General features: G+C 42.7%; 2 protein-coding genes across 2 annotated transcripts; both read right to left on the minus strand.

The window, feature by feature from the left end:
• Nucleotides 1-4,514: 4,514 nt before the first annotated feature.
• On the minus strand, nt 4,515-6,136 carry CCL21 (C-C motif chemokine ligand 21). The gene is made up of 4 exons (XM_044657264.1): nt 5,984-6,136; nt 5,578-5,698; nt 5,225-5,416; nt 4,515-5,102 (listed from the first exon to the last, which is right to left on the minus strand). The coding sequence occupies exons 1-4, from the start codon at nt 6,042-6,044 to the stop codon at nt 5,057-5,059; spliced, it is 420 nt and encodes a 139-aa protein (XP_044513199.1). The 5' UTR covers nt 6,045-6,136; the 3' UTR covers nt 4,515-5,056.
• A 2,500-nt stretch (nt 6,137-8,636) lies between these two features.
• LOC123231054 (phosphoglycerate kinase 1-like) lies at nt 8,637-9,917 on the minus strand. Its single transcript, XM_044657265.1, has one exon. It carries the CDS (start codon nt 9,915-9,917, stop codon nt 8,664-8,666), a length of 1,254 nt encoding a protein of 417 aa, XP_044513200.1. The 3' UTR covers nt 8,637-8,663.
• Between the last annotated feature and the right edge of the window lie 11,707 nt (nt 9,918-21,624).

Genomic DNA, 21,624 nt, shown 5'->3' on the forward strand with positions numbered 1-21,624 from the left:
AATGCTTTAGGAAGGACACTTTAGCATATGATGGATTGGAGAGGGCCAGAGACTAATTACAAGGCTATTGTATTAGTCCAGGAGAGAGGTGATGAGGGTCTGGACTAAAATGGTGGCTATGTGAATAGAGAGATATTATGAATAAAAAATGACAAGATTTGACAACAGATTTGGTGTGTAGGGTGAATTGGAGTGAGCTGAGGATGTCATTGTGGTTGTTAGTCTGGATGACTAGGATAATAAAAATTTATTTGATAGAAATAGAAAAGTTGTGAAAAGAGAGGAGTTTGTGGAGAAAGAGAATAAGTTCTGTTTTGGACATGCTCAGTTTTAGATGATTATAGAATGAAGGTCCAATTTGATATGTCTATGTAGCAATCCAGGTATACATTAATTGTGATATTATTTTAAGAAGTATTCAAAAAAACTTAACTCTTACACTGCTAATGATTGATCTCTGTAATCTTGAGTCAAATTGAACCTCAACCTTGCCAAATCCCTAGCCCTTCCCTAAGGCTACACCCCAGAAGAGAGGTCAGTTATCTCAGTCTCCTTACTTTTCCTTCAATGATCAATTAACATAGGTATCAAACATCAGTAGATGCCTTAGGCCATATCAGCTCTGGATCCGGATCTTAGCTCTACCTATTGTTTCAGGTTTTGGCAGTTTGCATCTTATGATGATTAGACTTCATAATGTTAATGCATCAGGCCACTGGCCTCTCCCCTTCCCCCCATACTGTTGTAACCCCAATAAAAGTGACAAGAAATCAGTTGGCAAGAGAGCTCTTGACCATTAGAGCTTACTTGCTGTCTGTCTACCTTGTGCCAAAACTTTCTGTGTCTGTGTGCCTTTATTCTCGCCTTATGCTCTCTTTCCATTAATCCTTAGCCCGTAACCCATTTTCACTCAGTCCTTGGTTCCCCTTTCTAAGTGTCCAACCCGCTAGGAATCTTAGCGAAGCTGCTGGACGGCTTCAGTCTAAAAGGCAGCTATTGATATGAGTCTCTAGCTTGGGGCTAAAAATGTAAATCTGGGACAGAACCCATTGGAACTGGAATTCACCATGTGAAATACTATAAAGGCAAAAGAGAAGACAGTCCAGGACAGAACCTTGAGGAACAACCAAGCACTTCTCTTCTAGTTAGAGCAAATGTCAGTGATGATTTTCTTTGCTGTCATTTACTGTTAATATTATTATTTATTATTATTCCTTACCCCCTGTGCATCTCATCTCTTATATGCACACACTTCTTATGTCTAAAGTAGTGGGTAGAGCCCAAGTTGAGGCAATGTAAGGGGATTGTACTTGTCTGGCCTTTATCCACCTATGGTCTATCCAAGTGGTATAGCTGGCCTGTCCCCTGCCTCTCCCTTGACCTTACCAGCCTTTCTCCCTTGACTCTGCTTTGTGTTTTTTTTTCTTCTGGAAATCATTAAGTTGAAGAATTTTTAAAAAATGAAACAAAGCAAAAAGACAAAAACAAACACAAAAAGACAAACAAATCTAGAGGAAGATAGAGAAAAGGAGTTCTGAGGAGAGTTCATACAGGTAGGAGAAGAATTAGGAGAGTACAATATCCTAGAAATCTAAAGAAGAGAGAGTAAACAGGAAGAGAGGGAGATTGATAGACTGTATCAAAGGTTCAGAGACATCAAGAAGGATGAAAATTGAGGAAAAGCCATTAGGATTGGTAACTTTAGAGTGGGAAGTTTCAGTTGAACAATGGGGTCAGAAGTCATATTTGTAGAGGGTTTGGGCAAGATTTGAACTTGTGTCTTATCAACTCCAATTCTATCACTGTGTCTACTGTAGCATGATGTCTAGATTCTCTCAGATTGCCTAGTAGTATGATCATGAACAAATCACTTAAAGTCATGGATCTTTATTTTCTTCATCTGTTGTTGTACCCAAATTTTAATACCTAACCCAGGTTCGATCATGGCCAGAGGAAGAACCACACTGACAATGCAATATGCAAGAAGAGGCTCATTCTTTACTAGCAATAATAGCTAGGGTCGCTAGGCAGAGAGGCATGCCTGAACGACCCCTTGGAATTCTCAGCCAAGAGTTTATATAGAAATGTTTGGGGAAGGGGGTTGGTGCGTACAAAATTATCAAGGTAGTGTCAGGGACAGATGGTCAGGAAGCATCTGGGGGGGGGGGTTTCAGGGTCAGGGGTCAGGAAGCATTTGGCAAACATTGTAAAGCAGGCAAACATAGACAAACATTCCTATAGCTTCAGTTTTAGGTTTATGATAGGGGGAGATAAGGAAGACTGTGCTGGGAAACCTTGGGGGCTGGGGGTAGCTAGCCCAGGCCAGAAATAGTTCAGTAGACTGCCAGACTGATTTTTAAATCCAACACTGTAAAATGGGAAGGGGAAAATGCAGCTAGGTGGCACGGTGGGATAGAGTGCTAGAACCAGAGGCATCTTCCTCAGTTCAAATATGGCCACAGATACTTATTAATTGTATGACCTAGGTAAGTCACTTGACTCTCTTTGCCTCTATATTTTCTCATTTGTAAAATGAACTGAAGAAGGAGAGGGCAAATCTAGTATCTTTGCCAAGAAAACCCCAGATGGGGTCACAAAGAGTCAGTTAGTCACTACTGAAACAACTGAACAACAGCATCAAGGGATTAATAATATTTATGCTTTCCACTTTTCTGGAAGGACAATTCTAAAATCTGTGTTATTATTTGTCAAGGGGTCTCAGAGATATAAGAAGAATGAGTTATGGTAGGAAGGATGAGATGAAACACCTGTGCAGGGTCAGGAGGGTTAGAGGCACTGATAGTAACCAGAAGCACTTTATTGAAAGTTACATCTACTTTTATAGGAGGGTAAAGCAAGCTGAGAGCTTAGGTAAGCTTTCACATATACAAGGAAAGGTAATGATCAACTAATGATTTTCAAGGTGGTACAATGGATTTGGTTTGCCTCATCGAATCTAGACAGAGTATTCTATAGGTTAATAAATCAATATGCCAATGTGTAACCACCTAACCCAGGTTTCCAGAGAATCAGTAATTTTGTAAGAACATTCAGTTACAGTAGTAGTAGTGGAAAGGAGGGGATTTGGGGCCTCAGGTGAGGAGTGAGTTATGTATCTAACTTCAGCTGAGCTATGGCCTCAGTTTTTCTTTTTTTTTTCTCTCTTTTCTTAAAGATTATTTTTATTTTTTTTTTAAACCCTTAACTTCTGTGTATTAGCTCCTAGGTGGAAGAGTGGCAAGGGTGGGAAATGGGAGTCAAGTGACTTGCCCAGGGTCACACAGCTGGGAAGTGTCTGAGGCCAGATTTGAACCTAGAACCTCCCATCTCTAGGCCTGACTCTCAATCCCCTGAGCTACACAGCTGCCCCTTGGCCTCAGTTTTTCTGAGGGTCTGTATTTCCCAGAGCTTTGCTCCATGGGTCTCAGGCTTTGCTCACTACAATTATTATTATTGCTTGTTACCACTTGCATGAACTACTGGAATGACTGCCTTTTTACAGATATTTCTCTTGCTACTTTTTATCCTTCATATGGAAGCCTGATCCGGTCAGATATCTGGTCATGTTGAAAATCTTCAGGGGCTCTTTACTGCCTACAAGATAAAGTTCAAACTCTTTTGCTTATCTCCAGCCCTGTCTCATGCTATTTCCCACCACAAATTCTGCTGCTCCAGCCAAATGCAACTGTCCCTAGAAACTCATGCTGTGCTCCTGTGCCCCCAACCTTTTGACCATACTATTTCAATGTCTGGACTGTCTTCCTGGCTCTGTTGAATTCCTACTTATTATCCATAAAAAGCCCATCTCAAACTGCCTCTTCACAAAACCTCTGATTCCACACAGGGAATAATAAATTTTATTTCTCCCCACTGTGGTTCTTTTCTTTTTATTCCTTTGGAATCGGGCAACTTTATTCCTGTTTTTCTCCCCCTTACAGCCCTCATCACATTGGAAAAGAAAGATAAATTAAACTCCTGTAACAAATCTACATGGTGAATCAAAATAACTCCTTGCATGAGCTCCATCCAAAAATGTAAGTGTCATTCTATGCCTTAAGTCTTTCACCTCTCTAGCTAGCAGGAGGTGGGTGATATGTTCCATCACTGGCCCTTTTGGAACCTTGACTTGTCATTGTATTGGTAGAATACAGTTTCTCTCCTTGAAGCTCATGTATGCTTCATACCTCTCTAATTCATTTATCATGCCTTTTAGAGTTCTATGTCATCAATATGCCAAAGTCTGCTACTAGATGATAAGCTCCCTAAGGGCAGGGACTAGTGTCTTATCAAAATTTTGTTTCTCCCCCTAGAGTTTGGCACCATGTTCAAACTGAATGATCATTACCATACCAAGTGTATATGCAGGCAGAATGTGAGCTTTTCTTAGCACATAGGCATGCAGACATTATAAGTCAAATACATACACAGACACACACACTTAATTTCACACAGGTAAAATGTATATATGTATGCATTCATAAATTCAAAATTTGCATGCAAATTAATGAAATTTTTTAATGATGATATGATAATGAAAATTGAATGCAAAAATGCATTAAAATATATATATATTCACAATGAGCAACACTCATAAGAGATGGGGTAGTAGTTGTAAGCTGGGGGATTCAAACACTTTATTGAGTCTAGATACAGAAAATATTTACAATGAGGGAAGAGACACACCAAGTTTTGCCTCTCAGCAGGGATGGGCTATGGGGAAAGGGCAAGGTCAGGCACAGGGACAAGAGCCAGGTCCCAAGGTTGGGGAGGGGACAGAACTGGAGACCTTTCCTAGGAAGGACTGGGTCAATCCCTCACTCCTCTACCTCACCCTGGGAAATCATGAAACAGTTCTGCAGCTCCAGGTCTTAGAGGCCTTGGGAGAATGGATAGAAAAATCAAAGCATGAAAGAGGATATCTCTGGATTGAGCCAGGCAGACATGGAACAAGAACCAGGAGTCACACCTGGTTCTTTTCCGTCATGTGGAAATTGTGGCTCAGATCCTTAAAGGAAGGCAATGATGGGGCCAGGGGACAATGGAGTCTTTGTGGCTATCACTGGGTAGCTGTTCTTTGGGGGCCTGTGGTCCTGGGCTCAGTCCTGGAAGGGAAGAATAGAGAAGGAGAAGGTGAGGGGAGCCTGGACTATAGCTACTCTCTACACAATCCACCTTCTCCCATTTTGAACCCCTCTGCCTCCACCCAAAACCCCTTTTCCCTCACCTCTTGCAGCCTCTGCTGTCTCGGCCTTTCTTGCCTGACTTGGAGGATCCTCTATCCTTTCTGCAAGGATTCTTGCGTTGGGGTTTTGGCAAGGTTCCTCCATGCTCATCAAGCCGCTTTACCAGTTCTTGTACCCATTGCACAGTGGGGTCAGCACACAGATCTGCCTGTGATTTTTTCCAGGGACTAAATCTGTAGGGAACATGTTCAACAGAGATGAGCCCAGAACTCAGTTCATGATCTACCCCTTTCAATATAGTTTCTCCCTCCCATCATATCTAAACAAACCTAGACCCTTATACCCTTCCCTCTGGTCACTCTTCCCATTATTGTTCCCCTATTCTTGCCCTCACATTATGGCGGGGATGGAGCATCCCTGGTTGAGTTCTTGCCTCCTGTAGGTTCGGACGATAGAGGCTGGAATCTTCTTCTGACTGTACTTGAGGCAGCAGTCGAGAGCTCCATTGTCACTACCTGAAGGGTAAAGGGAGACACAAGAGTCCAGGAGTTGGGGTAGAGGGGAAACACTCCAACATGGCCAAAAACTTTGGCCTGAGCTTCTTTGTTCCCTTCTACTCCAGGAGTATGTATGCAGTTGACAAGAGGGTTGGGAGGCTCTCTGAGTAATGGCCCTTGCCAATCTAGAAGATTCCCTCTCTTCTTGGGGGTCTCCCCTCTGTTCTGACTGAAGCCCTCCTTTCCCAACCTCTCTAAGTCCCTGCTGGGCTGCTGAAACACTTTGTCTTGTTCAACTAGTACCTTGGATGCCTCGGCTGCCCACGGTGAGGACCAGGAAGGCCAGCATCAGCGCCAGCGCCATGGAGGACAAGCACCAAGTTTTGGAGCTGAGAATTGAGAGCAGGAGCAGGAGGTCAGGAGGCGGAGAGCCAGATGCTGGGAGTTGGAGGTGGGAGCTAGAGGTTGAGTGTGTGGGCTGTGCAGGCTCCCACTCCCTATTTATCAGGTCCCATCACTTTCACTTCCCCTTGGCACCCAGCCCTTTGTATCCCTAGCAGCTGTTAGGATGGGGATCTCCCTTCCTTCTTCCTGGAAGGCTGTTCCCTGCCCCTACCCCTACTTTGGCTCTCAGCCTCTCTTCTAACCCCTTCTATCCTGAGTTGAAGGGGAGATGGGGGGGTTAGTTTGGGGAGCCCTCCTGTAATCTAGGGGGTAGGATAAGAGAAAAATGGTAAAGTTGCTGAAGCTGTTTTGTGGAGAGATGGAGCAATTCCTCTTCTATCTGCTCCTTTCAGGTGATTTATTGACTGGACTCCATCTGTCAGTGAGGAAAACTTCTAATAAACACAAGGGGCTGAGGACTGAATGAGTTCTCCCTGCCAAGGTAGGTTGTAGTTTTTTTTTTTTTTTTTAACTATTACCTTCTGTCTTAGAATAGATAAGAAGACTAGGCTTTAAGGCACAAGAGTAGTAAGGGCTAGACAATTGGGGTTAAATGATTTGGCCAGGGTCACACAGCTAGGAAATGTCTGAGGCCAGATTTGAAGTCAGGTTCTCCTGATTCCAGGCCTGTCACTCCATCCAGTATGATACCCAGTTGCCCCTAGGTTGTATTTTAAAAGAGCTAAAACCAGTGTAAAAAAGGTCCAATAGAGGAAAAGATACTTCCTTTTAAGAAACCATGAGCCTGAAAAATATTAGCAAACATGAATATTTCCATGTACAAGGAAGAATAGAAGATATGTTGAGAATGCCTGAATCTCTATTACATCCAGCTCAGTAAAGTATGTGTTATGTTTAGCATGCTAATACCAATATTGCTCTTCTTGTGTGTGTACCCTTCTGAATTTTTTTCTGCTCACTTCTGTGTATTCAAAGAGCCCTTTTATTGGTGCTCTTTTTTTGGAGGGGGGCGTCATAATCCATTCCCTCTCTCTCTACCACAGCTCTAGCCCTCTCTCCAAAACCCTTCTATAAGGATAGTCAAACAACACGAAGCCATACGCTAACCACGTCTAAAAATGTGTGTGTCAGTTGGTCCTTCTTGTTCATCACCTCTGCTAAAAGGTGAGAAGCATGTTGAAGTTGTCCCTGGTCACTATATAGATGATTTCTTGAGTTTTCAAAGTTGTTTTCCTTCACAATATTGAAGTCATTGTATCAATTGTTTTCCTGGATTGGCTCTCTTCACTTTATATCAGTTCATAAAATTTTTCCCAGGTTTCTCTGAGAAATCTGACAGTTCTTTAGGGAAACCAAAGAGTTTGAGAACAGTTTCCTATACAAATGAAATCAAATGCCAAGGCTCTAAGCCCATGTGCTAGATTGTAAGGGAAATAAAGGAAGAGAGGTGAATAAAATGTGGTCTCTACTTCCCAGGGACCCATAGTCTAGCTAGGAAGATAGAACAATAATAGGGAGTGCATACACAGAGGTATTCAGAGACAGCTCCATTGAAAAGGTGGTACTTTATCTGAACTTGAAAGGATGAGTGGGACTCACCCGAAATGGAAAATTAGAAGGGGATGGGAGGGCAGTGGAATATATTTTAGGGGACAAGAATATTGAAGGCATTCTTGAGAGTAAGATCAATTTAGCTGGAGCAGAGAATAATTGAGGGGGAGGAGGGCAATCAGACTAGATCTGGAGGATCCAACGAGAAACCATTGGAGATTCTTATGTATTTCAGATCCTTATCACTGCTTGCCTGTATTACTGCAATAATCTCCTAATTGGGCTCCCTGTTTCAGGTGTTTCCTCTCTCTATCCACCACACAGCCACCAAAGTGATATTTTTAAAACACGGATCTTGACCATGATACTTGCAGTTCAGAAAATGCTAGTGGCTCCCTCTTCTCTCTAGGATAAAATAAAAACTCCTTTGTTGTGCATTCAGAGACCTTCACGGTCTGGCCCTGGAAACCTTGTCTAGGTTATTGCACGCTCCTCTTTTCCTATGCTACATGTTCCAAATAAATTGGCCTCTTTGTCATTCCTCAAACATTGTGTTTTTATTTTTATTTTATTTTTTTGAGCTGGCACTTTTACGAAATATTTAACAGGTCAACTTTCCCCCAACCCAAACTGGAGTTTCTTATTGTTTCCATACTGTGTGTGAGTAATGACAAAAACAGCTGCTGACAAAGCTGAATAGGACAAATTATTTCAAGAGAGTATGGCTAACAGTAGCTTTAGCTTTTTTCTTTCTAAAGGCAAAATATAAATATGTGCATATATTATGCTCTACAGATCACAATAGTTTAGACACACTAAGGAAGTTCAAGTGAGATTTGACAACAGGCACACCCAGGAACAAGAGGAGTTGAGTTGCTTCTGGGGCTCTCATTGTCCCATCTTGTTGCCCCGATTGAGTCTTGAGTGAGAAACTTGCGTAATGTCAAGGAGAAAGGGACAAGAAACACTGCATGGTCAAGTTTGATGGGTTGTACACAGGAACCAGCAGACTGGAAAATGCTAATTTTTAGACACTGCTCAGAGCAGCCACCCCAGGGAGGATTTTGCCCTCCAGCAGCTCCAGACTGGCACCACCCCCAGTGCTCACATGGCTGACTTTGTCCTCAGTGTCCCATTTGGCACAGCAAGTGGCAGTATCCCCACCACCTATTATAGTGATGCAGCCCCTGCTGGTGGCCTCCACCACATTGTTCATTAGCTCTTTGGTTCCCCGTGCAAAGGATTCCCACTCAAATACTCCAACAGGCCCATTCCACACAATCTGTTTGGCCCGGCCCACAGCTTCTGCATACTTCTTGCTGCTCTCAGGGCCACAGTCCAAACCCATCCATCCAGCAGGGATGCCAGAGGCCAAGGTGGCTTGGCCAGTCTTGGCATTCTCATCAAACTTGTCTGCTGTGACAAAGTCAACAGGCAAAGTGATCTTGACACCATTCTTTTCAGCCTTGGCCATCAGGTCTTTGACAATCTTGGCACCCTCTTCATCAAAAAGAGAAGTTCCAATCTCCATGTTGTTGAGCACCTTGAGGAAGGTGAAACCCATCCCACCACCAATGATCATCTCATTGACTTTGTCTAGCATATTGTTAATCAGCTGGATCTTGTCTGCCACTTTAGCTCCACCCAAGATGGCTAAGAAGGGCCTCTCTGGGCTCTCCAGGGCCTTGGCAAAATAAGTCAGCTCCTTCTTCATGAGGAAACCACTTGCTTTCTGGGGCAGATTCACTCCCACCATGGAACTGTGGGCACGGTGAGCAGTACCAAAAGCATCATTTACATAGATATCCCCCAGCTTGGAGAGGGAAGCTTGGAAGGCTTCTACTTTGGCTGGATCCGCTTTGATCTTGTTCCCAGAAGCATCTTTGCCTTTCCCTTCTTCTTCTACATGGAAGCGGAGATTCTCTAGCAAAATGATGGAATCATTAGTTGGGTTAGCACAGGCTTTCTCTACTTCTGGACCCACACAGTCATTCAGAAACAGAACATCTTTGCCCATCAAGGCTTTGAGCTCCACAGCCACTGGCTCCAAAGAATACTTTTCAGGCATGGGGATACCATCAGGCCGGCCCAAGTGGCTCATTAGAACAACAGACTTGGCTCCATTATCCAAACAGTAGTTGATGCTAGGAAGAGCAGCTTTGATTCTCTGATTGTTAGTTATCTCTTTGTTCTTCATGGGAACATTAAAATCCACTCTCATGATGACTCTTTTCCCCTTCAGGTCCACTTTGTCCAAGGTCAGTTTGTTAGAAAGGGACATGTTGGCAACAAGGATAGCACAGTACGGTGGCTGAGAATGCGTCTGTGAGCGTAGATGCTGCTGCTATGGCGGCGGCAACTCAAACATTCTATTTAAAAAAAACCAAACATTTGCCTTCTGTCTTAGAATCAATATCAAGTATTGGTTCCAAGTTAGAACAGTAAGGGTTAGGCAATTGGGATTAAGGGACTTGCCCAGCACAGCCAGGACATGTCTGAGGTCAAATCTGAACCCAGAACTTCCCATTTCCAGTCTTGGCTCTCTACTAATTTGTAATCCTTGGTTTTCATCTTTTGATTTTGCCTAGACCCCTTCCTGGAATATAGTAGGCATGCAAGACTTGTCAGTTGATTGACACAAGGAAGAAAGCCAGGTGATTTAAAGGTTTAGACATTTCATACAAGTGAGTTTGGTCACTACATAGAGGATGACTGAGAGAACAAGGCTAGTTCTGGATTTTTTTGGGAAGAACTAAACAACGTGTGCTTAATGGGGAGAGCTGCCCCACATCTCTTTCCTCCCCCTAGCTCTCTGGTCCCAGTGATCTGTCTCTTCTAAAGAAAGGTTAGCTCCCTGAAGATCCACTGAAGGATAGAGGGATATCAGGCTTGAAAAAGTCTTGAGGACAGGGGAGGGGGAGATATGACTGCTATCATGTAGAAGACAGGTTCAATTTGTTCTGTTGACTGCTGAGGTCCAAACCAGAAGTGGTAAATGAGTCACATGGAGGCTGATTTTTGCCTCCATATCAGCAGAAACTTCCTAGCAGTTAGAGTGGTACAAGAGAGAAATGGGCTTTTTTAGTAGTTAGCAAGTCCTCATTACTGGAGGCCTTTAGGTGATAGCAGGGATGTTTATTATAAAAGGGCTCCTACTACCAGTTGGTCCAGTGACTTTTTTTAAACCCTTACCTACCATCTTGGAACCAATACTTTATATTGGTTCTAAGGCTGAGGAGCAGCAAAGGCTAGGCAATGAAGCTTAAGTGACTTGCCTAGGGTCACACAGCTAGGAAGTGTCTGAGCCCAGATTTGAACCCAGGACCTCCCATCTCTGTACCTGGCTCTCTATCCACAAAGCCACCTAGCTGTCCCCAAAGTCCAGTGACATTTGGCATCCCTTTTTGCCTTTGAGATTCTGTGATTTGGGAAGCACTGGGAAGGGGCTGCTTGGGCCTCAGCCCCACATATGGCCCATGAGGGAGCCAGGATGAGTTGAAAGGAACTATCATCTATGTATGATAGGAACTACCCATTCTCCCTTGCACTGGGAGCAGAACCCGGGCTAGAAAGGTGATCTGGGGAAGGGCCTGGAATGGAGAGGGTCATAAAGAGATTGCCAGGCCAGGTGGTAGAGGAATGAGATAGGGATGAAGTGGCTTAAAGTATGTGTGAATAGGGACTTTCCAGTTTAGCAATGCCAGTGGAGCGGAGCATGCACTAGAGAAGGCAGACAAGGGGAGGGGGATGAGCAAGAGCCTCATTTTACCAACAGGTCTGTGACACCCTTTAGAATTCCAGATCTCCAAAGTTATTCCATCTAGCCCTTGGCTTCTGGGTAGATCAGCTCCTTCCCTGAATGGTTGGTTTCATGCTGATATTTGAACTTCTTCTGGAAGATTAATCCCCTCCATCTTCATTTGGTTCCCAGCCTCCCCCTCAGCCCTGGTCCTCTATTATCCATTTTGGTCTGATGTCTGAACCTGATACCTTCCAATTTACCTGTTTCCTTCTTGCTCTACCCTCAGGGGAGATGGACTAATTGCTGAAGAAGAGGTTAGAATCCCTAACCCAGGGGGCCAAGGGGTTCAGAGGGAGGGGAGGGACAGGATGTGGCTGGGTCCTGGCTGGTGGACATGCTGGGGCAGGAAGCAGCTGTCCTGGGAGCAGGAAGGTTGCCTCCTTTCCCTAGGTTGTGGAGGGGAGAGTGTGAACCTAGGGAGAGAATCACTGAGTCAGGGAAAAAAGGCAAGCTTATCTTCTAAGGAGAGAGAAGAGACCCCTCCTCTGGTGTTTAGTGGGTTACCTCCAGACTGCTCCATGTGCTGTAGCCTGAGCCCAGTCATCTATTTCCAAGATGATCTTTACTTCTCAAGACCTCTTGGGTGGGTATTCTATTGGCTTCCATGCCTAGGGACTAGGGCACCCCATATGTAAGTGGAGATTGAGGTTCCCAATAAGGTGTGATGGGATCAAGAGCTAGGATCTCTCCCACCTCCCCAACCCCTAATAGCTCCACCATTGGTTGACTGGTTGTGAAACCTGGAAGTCTACTTATCATTAGCTTCATTCTTGGTGGCTTAAAGCCTTGTCCTGGGGAGAATACACATTTTGCAGCAGGGGTAAAGTACATAAAAGTCCTGAAATCTATTGATACTTCAGCAGGAATGACTTCCCAGAACCCTCTCTTCCCTGGAATACCCTCATTCAAGAGAAGACAGGTTGGTTTGGTGAGGGGAAAGGAAAAACAGGATCCTCTGTTGGAAAGGGAACACCAAGGGTTCGGGAAGCTGGGAAGTAGGCTGCAGAGGATATGCTGTTGATTTAATAGTTTGGCTCTATCTTAAGATCACCCATCACCACTCACTCAGGCCTAAAAGGTCCTCAGGGTCCATCTGCTCCTGGCTGGTGGATCTTCTCAGGCAGGAGACATACATAGCTTGGCTGACCAGAGTCCAGGGAGGGCTCTTCCAGGAACTTCGAGCTCAGGGGTTGGGCCAGTCCGGGAATGGGGTTCTTGTCATCCCAGTTGCCTGAGCCCCCTGAAGTTTGGTTTACAATAGTAGGAATCAGAAGAGAACAGGGTCTATTATGCCACTTAGCCCCTGGGTACAAAGTAGAGTGACCGAGCCCTCTGGGAACTGCCTTTCTATAGGAAGCATAACTGTGTGTTCCAAGAATTGTGGTTATTTGTGGGCATGGTGTCATAGCTCGATAATGGTGGTTCACATCTCCCTACCATATTTAGGTTCACATAGCACTCTTCTCACAACTAAGTATTGCTAGTGCAAGTATGATCAAGCTCATTTTATAGGTGAAGAAATTGAGGCTCATGTTAAATGACTTTGCCCCGGTCCACAGGACTGGTAAGTGTGGGGGGCAAGATTTGAAACTAGATCTACTGGCTCCAAGTCCAACGCACTTTATACTATGTTCTATTTCTGTGTTTCTGTGTAGAAGACATAAAATGTCTATTTAGGGTTAGGCAATCAGTTGAACAGAAAGGTATGGATAAGGATTTGGAAGAAGCACTAGGGCGTAGGATATGAGCGATGAATGACTACTTTGGGGGTTCATTTTAGCTTCAGGGTTATGCTTAATAAATCGAAATATCTCTCTGAGGACAAAGGGTTATTTGGTTTGGTTTGTTCTGTTGTCTTTGCATCTCTAGTACCTGGAATGCTTCAAATAGGAGGAGCGGAATCAAATCAATTCTTGTTGAATCTGAATGTTTAGGGTTTAGGGTTTTGCTTGGGCTTTCAGTGAAGATAGGGTTAAATCACAGGGCCTGGAGCCAACTCCTCCTGGCTCCCAAGAGTCAGATTGTTTGATTCTCAGTGTGAGGATTTACACCACAGAAATGCTACAAATCAAGGCTTGATTTATTGTTTTGCTGATTGTTGGCTGAAAAAAATGATGGAGAAAATGCTCACGAGGAGATTGAACTTTAAAAAGTGTGTCCAATGTACATTTTTTTTTGAGAGCAAGTTTATTAAACATTTACCAGCAGACACTTTTGATTAAGGGTCTTTTGATTTAAAATCAGGAGCTATTGTTCTAGTTGGAGCTAAGGTTTAAGAAAGTAGGGTAAGGGTTACGGCTTAGGATAGGTTGAGGTTGAGAGCAAAATCTAGAGTCTGGGATAATGTCAGGTATAGAGCTAGGGTAGAAGTGAGGTTCTGGGTTGGGGTATAGCCTAAGGTTGGAGAGAGGGTGAGGGTTCTAGCAAAAGTTTGGATTCAAACTTTCCAGCCAGTGTTGGGTTTTATATATTTAGGCCCTTTCCTGATCTGTGACTGATGAATGGAGGATGGGGTGAGTCCATAGTAAACAGAGAAGAGTGATTGTGGATCTTCTATGTATGTCTACATGGTTAGTGCCTTCCACTTCTCTTAAATCTTATCTTATTTCTATTCTTTTTCCATTTCAGTATGTCTGAGTATATAATGAAACTCCACGGTCAATAAACATTTATTAAGTTCCTACTGTATTTCAGGCTTTGGGCTAAGTACTTGGTATTCATTGTTCATTCAGCAAGGCTGCATTAAGCATCTGCTTTTGTATCCTATCCTAGACTATCCTAGATGCTACAGAAAAGATATGGGATGAAGACATGGTTTTTCATCCATTGGAACCAACAGTCAAATGGAGAAGGACTGGCTAAGATATGCACATAGGGGTCAGTTAAATTACAATAAAAAGAAGTTTTATTTAAAAGGAAAGACCTTCTGAATGATATGGAGAGTAAATGCTATAGGAATAAAGGAGGACAGATCACAATGGACTAGTGGAAATCTAGGAAGACCTCATGGAGGAGACAGATCCTGAAGCACTGGTAGTTCGTATTTGTTTTTTTGATCTTTTCATTCAATTTTATTTTATTTTCAATTCCAAATTCTTTCTCTATCACTTCTCCTTCCCTCACCTATTGAGAAGGCAAGAGAAATAAAATCCAGTCAAATATGCATGGTCATGCAAGATAAATCTCTGGATTAGCTGTATGCTAAAAACTTTTTTAAAGTGAGAAAAAAAGAAAGAAATAGAAGGAAATATGCTTCAATTTACTCTCTGAGTCCATCAGTTCTCTATCTGGAGGGGGACAGTGCGTTTCTTCAGGAATTGGTAGAGGATACTTGTCTAGGTGGAGAAAAGGGAAAGAGTTTAGGATCAGAGATTTAGTGATGGAAAGAAGTTCTAACCCTAATCCTGGCTCCCTTGGCTTCCTTTAAGTCCCAGCTAAAATCCCACCTCGTGCAGGAAGCCTCCCCCAGTCCTTTATAGTTCCAGGACCTTTCCTTTGTCATTCTGCACATAGTTTATATATATATTTGTGTGTTGCCTCCCTCATTAGGTTGTAAGCTCCTTGAGGGCAGGGACTATATTTTGTCTCTCTCTCTCTCTCTCTCTCTCTCTCTCTCTCTCTCTCTCTCTCTCTCATTTTTTTGGTATCACCACTGCTGAAATGCCTGGCACTTAGTAGGCATTTGACATATGTTTACTGAATTGAATTAGAGGCCATTGAGTCCAACCTCCTCACTTTACAGATAATAAAACTGAGGCCCAAAGGAGTTATAAAGTGATTTGCTAAGGTCAAACATCTAGTAAGGGTCTGAGGTGGGATTAGAACCCAGGGTTCCCCCATTCTAAGTCATACTCCTGCTATTATACTGTACAACCTCAATGATAGGTAAAACAATGGGTATCAATGTTAGAATCCTTATTCCTGTAAATCTTGGCAAATTCCCATTAGATCATCACCCTTAAAGCAGAATTCTTAACTTTTTTTGTGTCATGGACCTCTAGGGCAATCTGATGAAAAACCCCGGACCCCTTCTCAGAATAATGTTTTTACATAATTGAAGGAAATGCTAAAGCTCAGTTTAAGATTAATGAAAATAAAGAGAAAAATTTATTCCCCATCCAAGTTCGTGGACCCCCTGAAATCTATTCCAAGGTTAAGAACTCCTGTCCTAATGTCTAGAAAACATTAGTATAGATGCACATTGTGTGTGTCTGTGTTGGTATGCCTATACATATATGGGGTAGTGTAAATTGGACTAGTGCTATCATAGAGTCTGCATTATTCCCTCACTCCCCCCACTAGTGATTTACACAAAGAAATCCATCCCTTCCCAAAGTCCAGATTCCCACAGGCTGCTTGCCCAGCACCAGGTCCAGCTTCTGTGAGGGTCCTGACCTTGAAAGCTGCAAACTCTGGAAAGCCCCTTGCTTATTCCTTCCCTGACTGCCTCCCTGGCAGGAATCTCATAGAAGAGGGGTTGAAGGCGGGGGAGGAGGGGCTGGGGAACTGGCAGCATGGCCCACTTTTGCTGGAAATTAAGATGTCTATCTTAACCTTTCCTGGCTGCCCAGATACAAGCCTCTCGCCTGAACTCTCCTGATAGCCATCCTACCCCTCTCTACCCATTACCTCTGCTTGCCATCCTCTCTCTCACATTTCCCCTATGTAGACCATTCATAACAGTTGTCAGCGGCAACTCAGGATCATGGAGGCATCTGTGGGATCCCATCCCATCAGGCGGTACTGGAATTTCAAAGCTCATAAACTTCTTGCCTACCTGCTTGGGATCTCCATTTCTTCTTCCCTTTTCTCTACATGTACAATGTCTTGAGGCATGAGTGATCCTAGCACCTTCCTACAGCCAACACAAGCAGTGCCCACACCTTTGCTCCCAGGGATGGCCAGTACAAAGGCCAAAGCCGTGTTTCCTTTAACCTCAGCTGCCTCATTTCCTTCCAACTCTCACTTTTTCCCACCTCACTTTTTCACTTCCTTCCACCTTGGAACCACAAAATATTTTCTCTTGGTACTGGGTTCTAAAGGGCTCAACAACAGGAAACAACAGCCATGTAACTTCCCTGCCCTACTTATGTTGCCAAAACCTTGAGAAGAATCCACTACCTCAATTTATTCGTTAGATTTTTTCATAGAAAACAAAGAAGCTCAGGGTTAGATGCGACCTCAGAAGTTATCCAGACCAACCTATACCTGGGGCAACCAGTGGTCTTGCAGCCTCACTGAAGATCTTCCACAATGAGAAACTCATTACTATTCCAGGCAATCCATTCCACTTTGAGAGATGACTATTGGTTTTTCCCTTCAACTGAGAAGAGTTCTGCTCTTATTTTAAATTCTACCCATTGCCCTGAGTTTTTCCTCCTCTGATCAAGCATAGCAATTTTAATTGATCTTTTAAATACAACCCTTTGAATTTTGAAGTTATCCATTTTCTACCCCCCTAAATATTCCCTTCTCTGGGCTAAACATTTCTAGTTCCTTCAAATAATCCTTTTATCATGTGGATTCAGTTCCCTTCATTAACCTAGTTCCTTCCCTCTGAATGGATTCCAAATTGTCAATGTACTTTCCAAAATTTGGTGCCCAGGACTGAACATAACATTCCAACATGGTCTGATCAGGTCAAAGAACAGAGGGATTATATTTCAACAACCCTCATCCCCATTCTGAGTTTCTATTAATATCACCAAAATCACATTAGCTTTTTTTTTGCTCTCCTGTGTCAAGCTATTAACTCATGTTGAGTTTTTAGTACACTTATTCCTGACCTCTTCTTCACACGAATGTTGCCAAGCCATATAGCACTTGTCCTATAACTGTCCAGTTTGTTTGTTTAATCCAAATTTGGAATTAACATTCATCTTTATTAAATTTCATCTTATGAAATTAAAAAAATCCCAACTTTCTGTCTTAGAATCAATACTAAACATTGCCTCCAAGGCAGAAGGGCAGTAAAGGCTAAGCAACTGGAGTTAAGTGATTTGCCCATGGTCACATAGCTAGGAAGTGTCTGAGGCCGGATTTGATCACAGGACTTCCTGTCTCCAGGCTTAGCTCTATCCACTGAGCCACCTAGTTGCCCTTTATTTTATGAAATTTTGAGCCTATTTTTTTAAACATGTGGATTCCTTTTGGGGTACAAACTTTGTCATCCAATGTATTTGCTATGTATTCTTCCAAGTTTTGTGGCATCTTGGCATGTTGTGCCATTTCTTTCTTCATTTAAGCCATTTAAAAAAATATCTAGCAGAACAGAAAAAAAAGCAAAACCTCATGGCATTCTACTAGAGGATACTTTCTAAATTGAAGTCGATTAAGTGAACAAGTCAACAAGTATTTAAGTGCTTACTATGTGCCAGGTACAGTATTGTGCTAAGTTCTGGGGATACAAATGGATGGTTGTTGTCCAGCGTACTTGAAGAGGACCAAAAGGACATCACTGGTGATGTCTTTTAACTCTAGCATGAATTGGATTTAAGCGAGGCAGATTTGCCCAAAGCCTTCAGTCTTACTCTTTTCCAGAGTCATCCAAGTTCAGTGGCAAGACATAAGTGGAGATGACTGGCGATGGCTTCGGATGCAGTGGATGACCTTGGCTTCAAAGTGCTCCACAGCGCCTGCTTCTGCTGCCTTCATGGCTGTTAGAACAAATTGTTTTCATCTGTTCCTTCTACCAGGGAAATTTTCATATGCCTGAGGCAGACACTCCTCTAGCTCAAGATGGGTTTAAGTACTTTCAATCTAGTTTAGCCCACCTGCTGAAAGGGTTTACTGGTATGTGGCTCTGCACATGCAACAGCTTCTTGGAGCCACAGGTGACAGCTGAGTGGCAGATGGACACCAAAGGAGGTAAGTAGCGCTAGAAAAGGGCTCAGCAAATCCTCACACTAGAGGTGTACTGGGCTTCCCTGAATACCCCGTACACGTCTAGGGTTACAGATATAAGCAAAAAAAAAAAAAGAACAAAAACAGTCCCTGTCCTCAAAGATTGTATGTTCTAATGGCAGAAAATAATGCACAAAGAGGGAAAGGGTGGACAGGGATACTAAGGGACCCAGCACTAGGGTATGGTAAAGAAAGCCCAGAGTGCAATCTGAAGAGGAATTAGACATGGTTGATCTAAGCACTCTGCTTAAATGGAAATTCTAGGAGAGTCTTCCAGTCAGAATCTGTGAGTTCCTGGGCTAGAGAGCTTTCTGGGGACATGATAGAGACAGACAGAACTACAGCCTGATGAGGAATGAGAAATAATTAATCACAACTCTTTGGGAATAGTTGTTCAACCAATTTCAAATTCATTTAACTTATTTAATTTCTAGCCTACAATATATTCTCTGTTTAGTCCACAAAGATATAATGAGTGATTTGGTCAAATTTCAATTCTTTTTTCCCACTGAGAAGAGAATGTGCTGACTAGATAACAGTAGTATTCAGGTCCACTTGGCTCTTAGTAGAATACATTGTCCTTTTGTTTCTTCCAGTTTCTGGTGAGTTTTGTTATCCTGAGTCAGTTCCCGGAGCCTGATTAACTGGAAAAAATAATCACCATTCTTGCACCTAAACCTAACACCACCCACAGGGTCTGATTCCGCCAAGATCCCGGCATGCCTCGAAGCTCCATCAGTTAATTCGATTCAACAGATCTTCAGACTTTTATCGAGTGCCCTGTATGTGAAGGTACTAGGCTAGGTGCCAGAGAAAGGAAGATTTTTTAAGAAGTGATTCAGCTGCTATCCTTTAGCTAACAATCTATTGGGGAGATGCAATGCATACACAAGTAGACATGAAGCAAGGCATACAGGAAGGAGGGCAAAGGACGGATTCAGGTTAATGTCTGAGAAGGGAGAGAACATCTTCGTCTGGGAGAATGGGGAAGGCTCCTTGTACATGGTTCTACCCATCACTGTCTCCCCTAATATTATGATGCCCCAAATGTGTGCTGACAGGCACCTGGGTGAGAGGATCAAGGTCAGTGCAGGGATTATCAATCCCTCAATAAGCATTTATTTACTGTGTGCCAGGCATGATGCTAAGCACTGGGAATGCAAAAAGAAGCAAAAGCCAGTCCTTGCTCTCCATGAGCTTCTAATCTCACGATTATGGCCAATGTAGTTTGATCGGACTCAGGATTTGGTCACTGGGATCAATGCTGTGGCCAGCATCTCTTTGGAGTGATCAGACACTATTATGAAGGGCTCAGAATGTAATGATTGAGGTCATGTACCTCAGAGTCAATAAGGTCACTGTACTAAGGGTATGGTGATCATACTGATGCTGATAGCATGTTAGGCACTGTGAGATTTGAGATCAGAGTTTTTTGGGGTTTTTTTAAACTCTTAAGTCCTGTCTTAAAATCAGTACTATGTATTGTTTCTGAGGGAGAAGTCCAATAAGGGATAAGCATTTGGGGTTAAGTGACTTACCCAGGGTCACACAGCTAGGAAGTGTCTAGGGCTAGATTTGAACCCAGGACTTCATGACTTCAGGCTTGGCTCTTTATCCACTGAGCCACGCAGCTGTCCTGGGATCAGTGTTTTGACTTCACTGTTACCTATAATTTTTAACTCTGTGATCCTGAAATCTGAAATTCTTTCCTCCATCAATCAATAAACATTTATTGAATTGATTGTGTCAGGCACTGGAAATATTAATATAAAGAATGAAACTCTCTTTTTTCAAGGAGCTTCCATTCTAATGAGAAGGTATAATATTATATTCTTTTATCTCTCCCTTTGCTTAATTCCTCAGAAAGCTATTCTTTGTCCTTACTTTAAATCTCAGGAAATTTACTCACTCATGTTTCCTTAGTCAATCATAACTTCCTTAAAATCCTAACGAAAATCCCTCCTTTTCCTAGAGAACTTCCTCATGTCCTCTTAATTCTAGGGCCTTCTTTCTGCTCATTATTGTGCATATATCCTGTTTAGTTTGATGTAGTTTGTTTGCATGCAATCTTCTCCATTAGAATGTAAGCTCCTTGATGCTGGGCTTGTCTTTTGCTACTTTTGTATCCCCAGCACTTAGCAAGTGTCAAGTACATAGTAAACACTTAATATCAATTTATTGAGTATCACCCCTGTTCTGAAACTTTCTTTCCTTTTTAAAAAAAAAAACAACCAGCCTAATATATTTTTATTTATTATATCTTTTTTAATGAATGAAAATTCAATTTCTCAATACATGTCACTCCCAAGAACTTTGTCATTTAATCATTATTAGGGCAATTAAGAGGAATTTACACAGGGGCAACTATATGGTTCAATGGACAGGGAGCCAGTCCTAGAGATGGGAGGTCTAGGGTTCAAATCTGACATCAGATACTTCTTAGCTGTGTGACCCTGGGCAAGTCACTTGTCTAGCCCTTACTGCTCTTTTGCCTTAAAATCAATATTTAGTATGGATTCTAAGACAGAAGGTAAGGTTTTTTTTTTTTTTAAGAGTATACATAGGCATGGGAGTTGATAAAAAAAATGAAGGGAAGAGAAAGAGGGATGCATTCGGAGAAGGGAAAAAGGCAAAATGGGGAAATTTTTCTCACATAAGAGAGGTACACAAAGAAGACCTTTCAGAGTAGAGGGAAAATGGGAGGCAGTGGCAGACAATACTTGAACCTCACTCTCAGTGGAATTGATTCAAAGAAACAAGAATATATATGCACACTCTGTTGCGTATAGAAATTTAACTTACCCTGCCACAGCATGAGGAATATGGAAATATTTATTGTATGAAAGCACTGGAATACCCTACTTCAGACTATTTACTGCCTTGGGCAGGGAGAGGGAGGGTAAGGATCTGAATAACAAAATATCAGAAAACAATTGTCAAAAACTGTTTCTATTTGTAATTGAGGAAAAAAGTTTTTTAAAAAGTAATATAACTTATCAAATAGGGAGGGAATGATAAAAAGGAGAGAGGATTAAGAGAGGTAGTGGTTAGAAGCAAAATAGAAGAAGAAGGAGGAGGAGGAGGAGGAGAGAGGGAAGGAAGGAAGGAGAGGAGGGGAAAGATAGAGAGAGACAGAGACAGGGAGAGAGGGAGAGAGCTACAGAGAGAGGAAGAAACAGAAGATAATGAGATGGAGGAAATACATAATAATTATAACTGTGGATGTGAATGGGATAAGCTCACTTAAAAAACTGAAACAGAGAGCAGAATGGATTCAAAACCA

The sequence above is a fragment of the Gracilinanus agilis genome, chromosome 1 (assembly GCF_016433145.1).
Source record: "Gracilinanus agilis isolate LMUSP501 chromosome 1, AgileGrace, whole genome shotgun sequence".
Taxonomy (NCBI): Eukaryota; Metazoa; Chordata; class Mammalia; order Didelphimorphia; family Didelphidae; genus Gracilinanus; species Gracilinanus agilis.

Excerpts from the sequence above, each read along its gene's own strand:
- CCL21 (XM_044657264.1), bottom strand. The coding sequence starts at position 6,044 with ATGGCGCTGGCGCTGATGCTGGCCTTCCTGGTCCTCACCGTGGGCAGC. Across the intron at positions 5,699-5,983 it reads GGGCAGCCGAGGCATCCAAG|GTAGTGACAATGGAGCTCTC; the intron begins GTACTAGTTGAA and ends TTTACCCTTCAG. Across the intron at positions 5,417-5,577 it reads TGCTCCATCCCCGCCATAAT|ATTTAGTCCCTGGAAAAAAT; the intron begins GTGAGGGCAAGA and ends TGTTCCCTACAG.
- LOC123231054 (XM_044657265.1), bottom strand. The coding sequence starts at position 9,917 with ATGTCCCTTTCTAACAAACTGACCTTGGACAAAGTGGACCTGAAGGGG.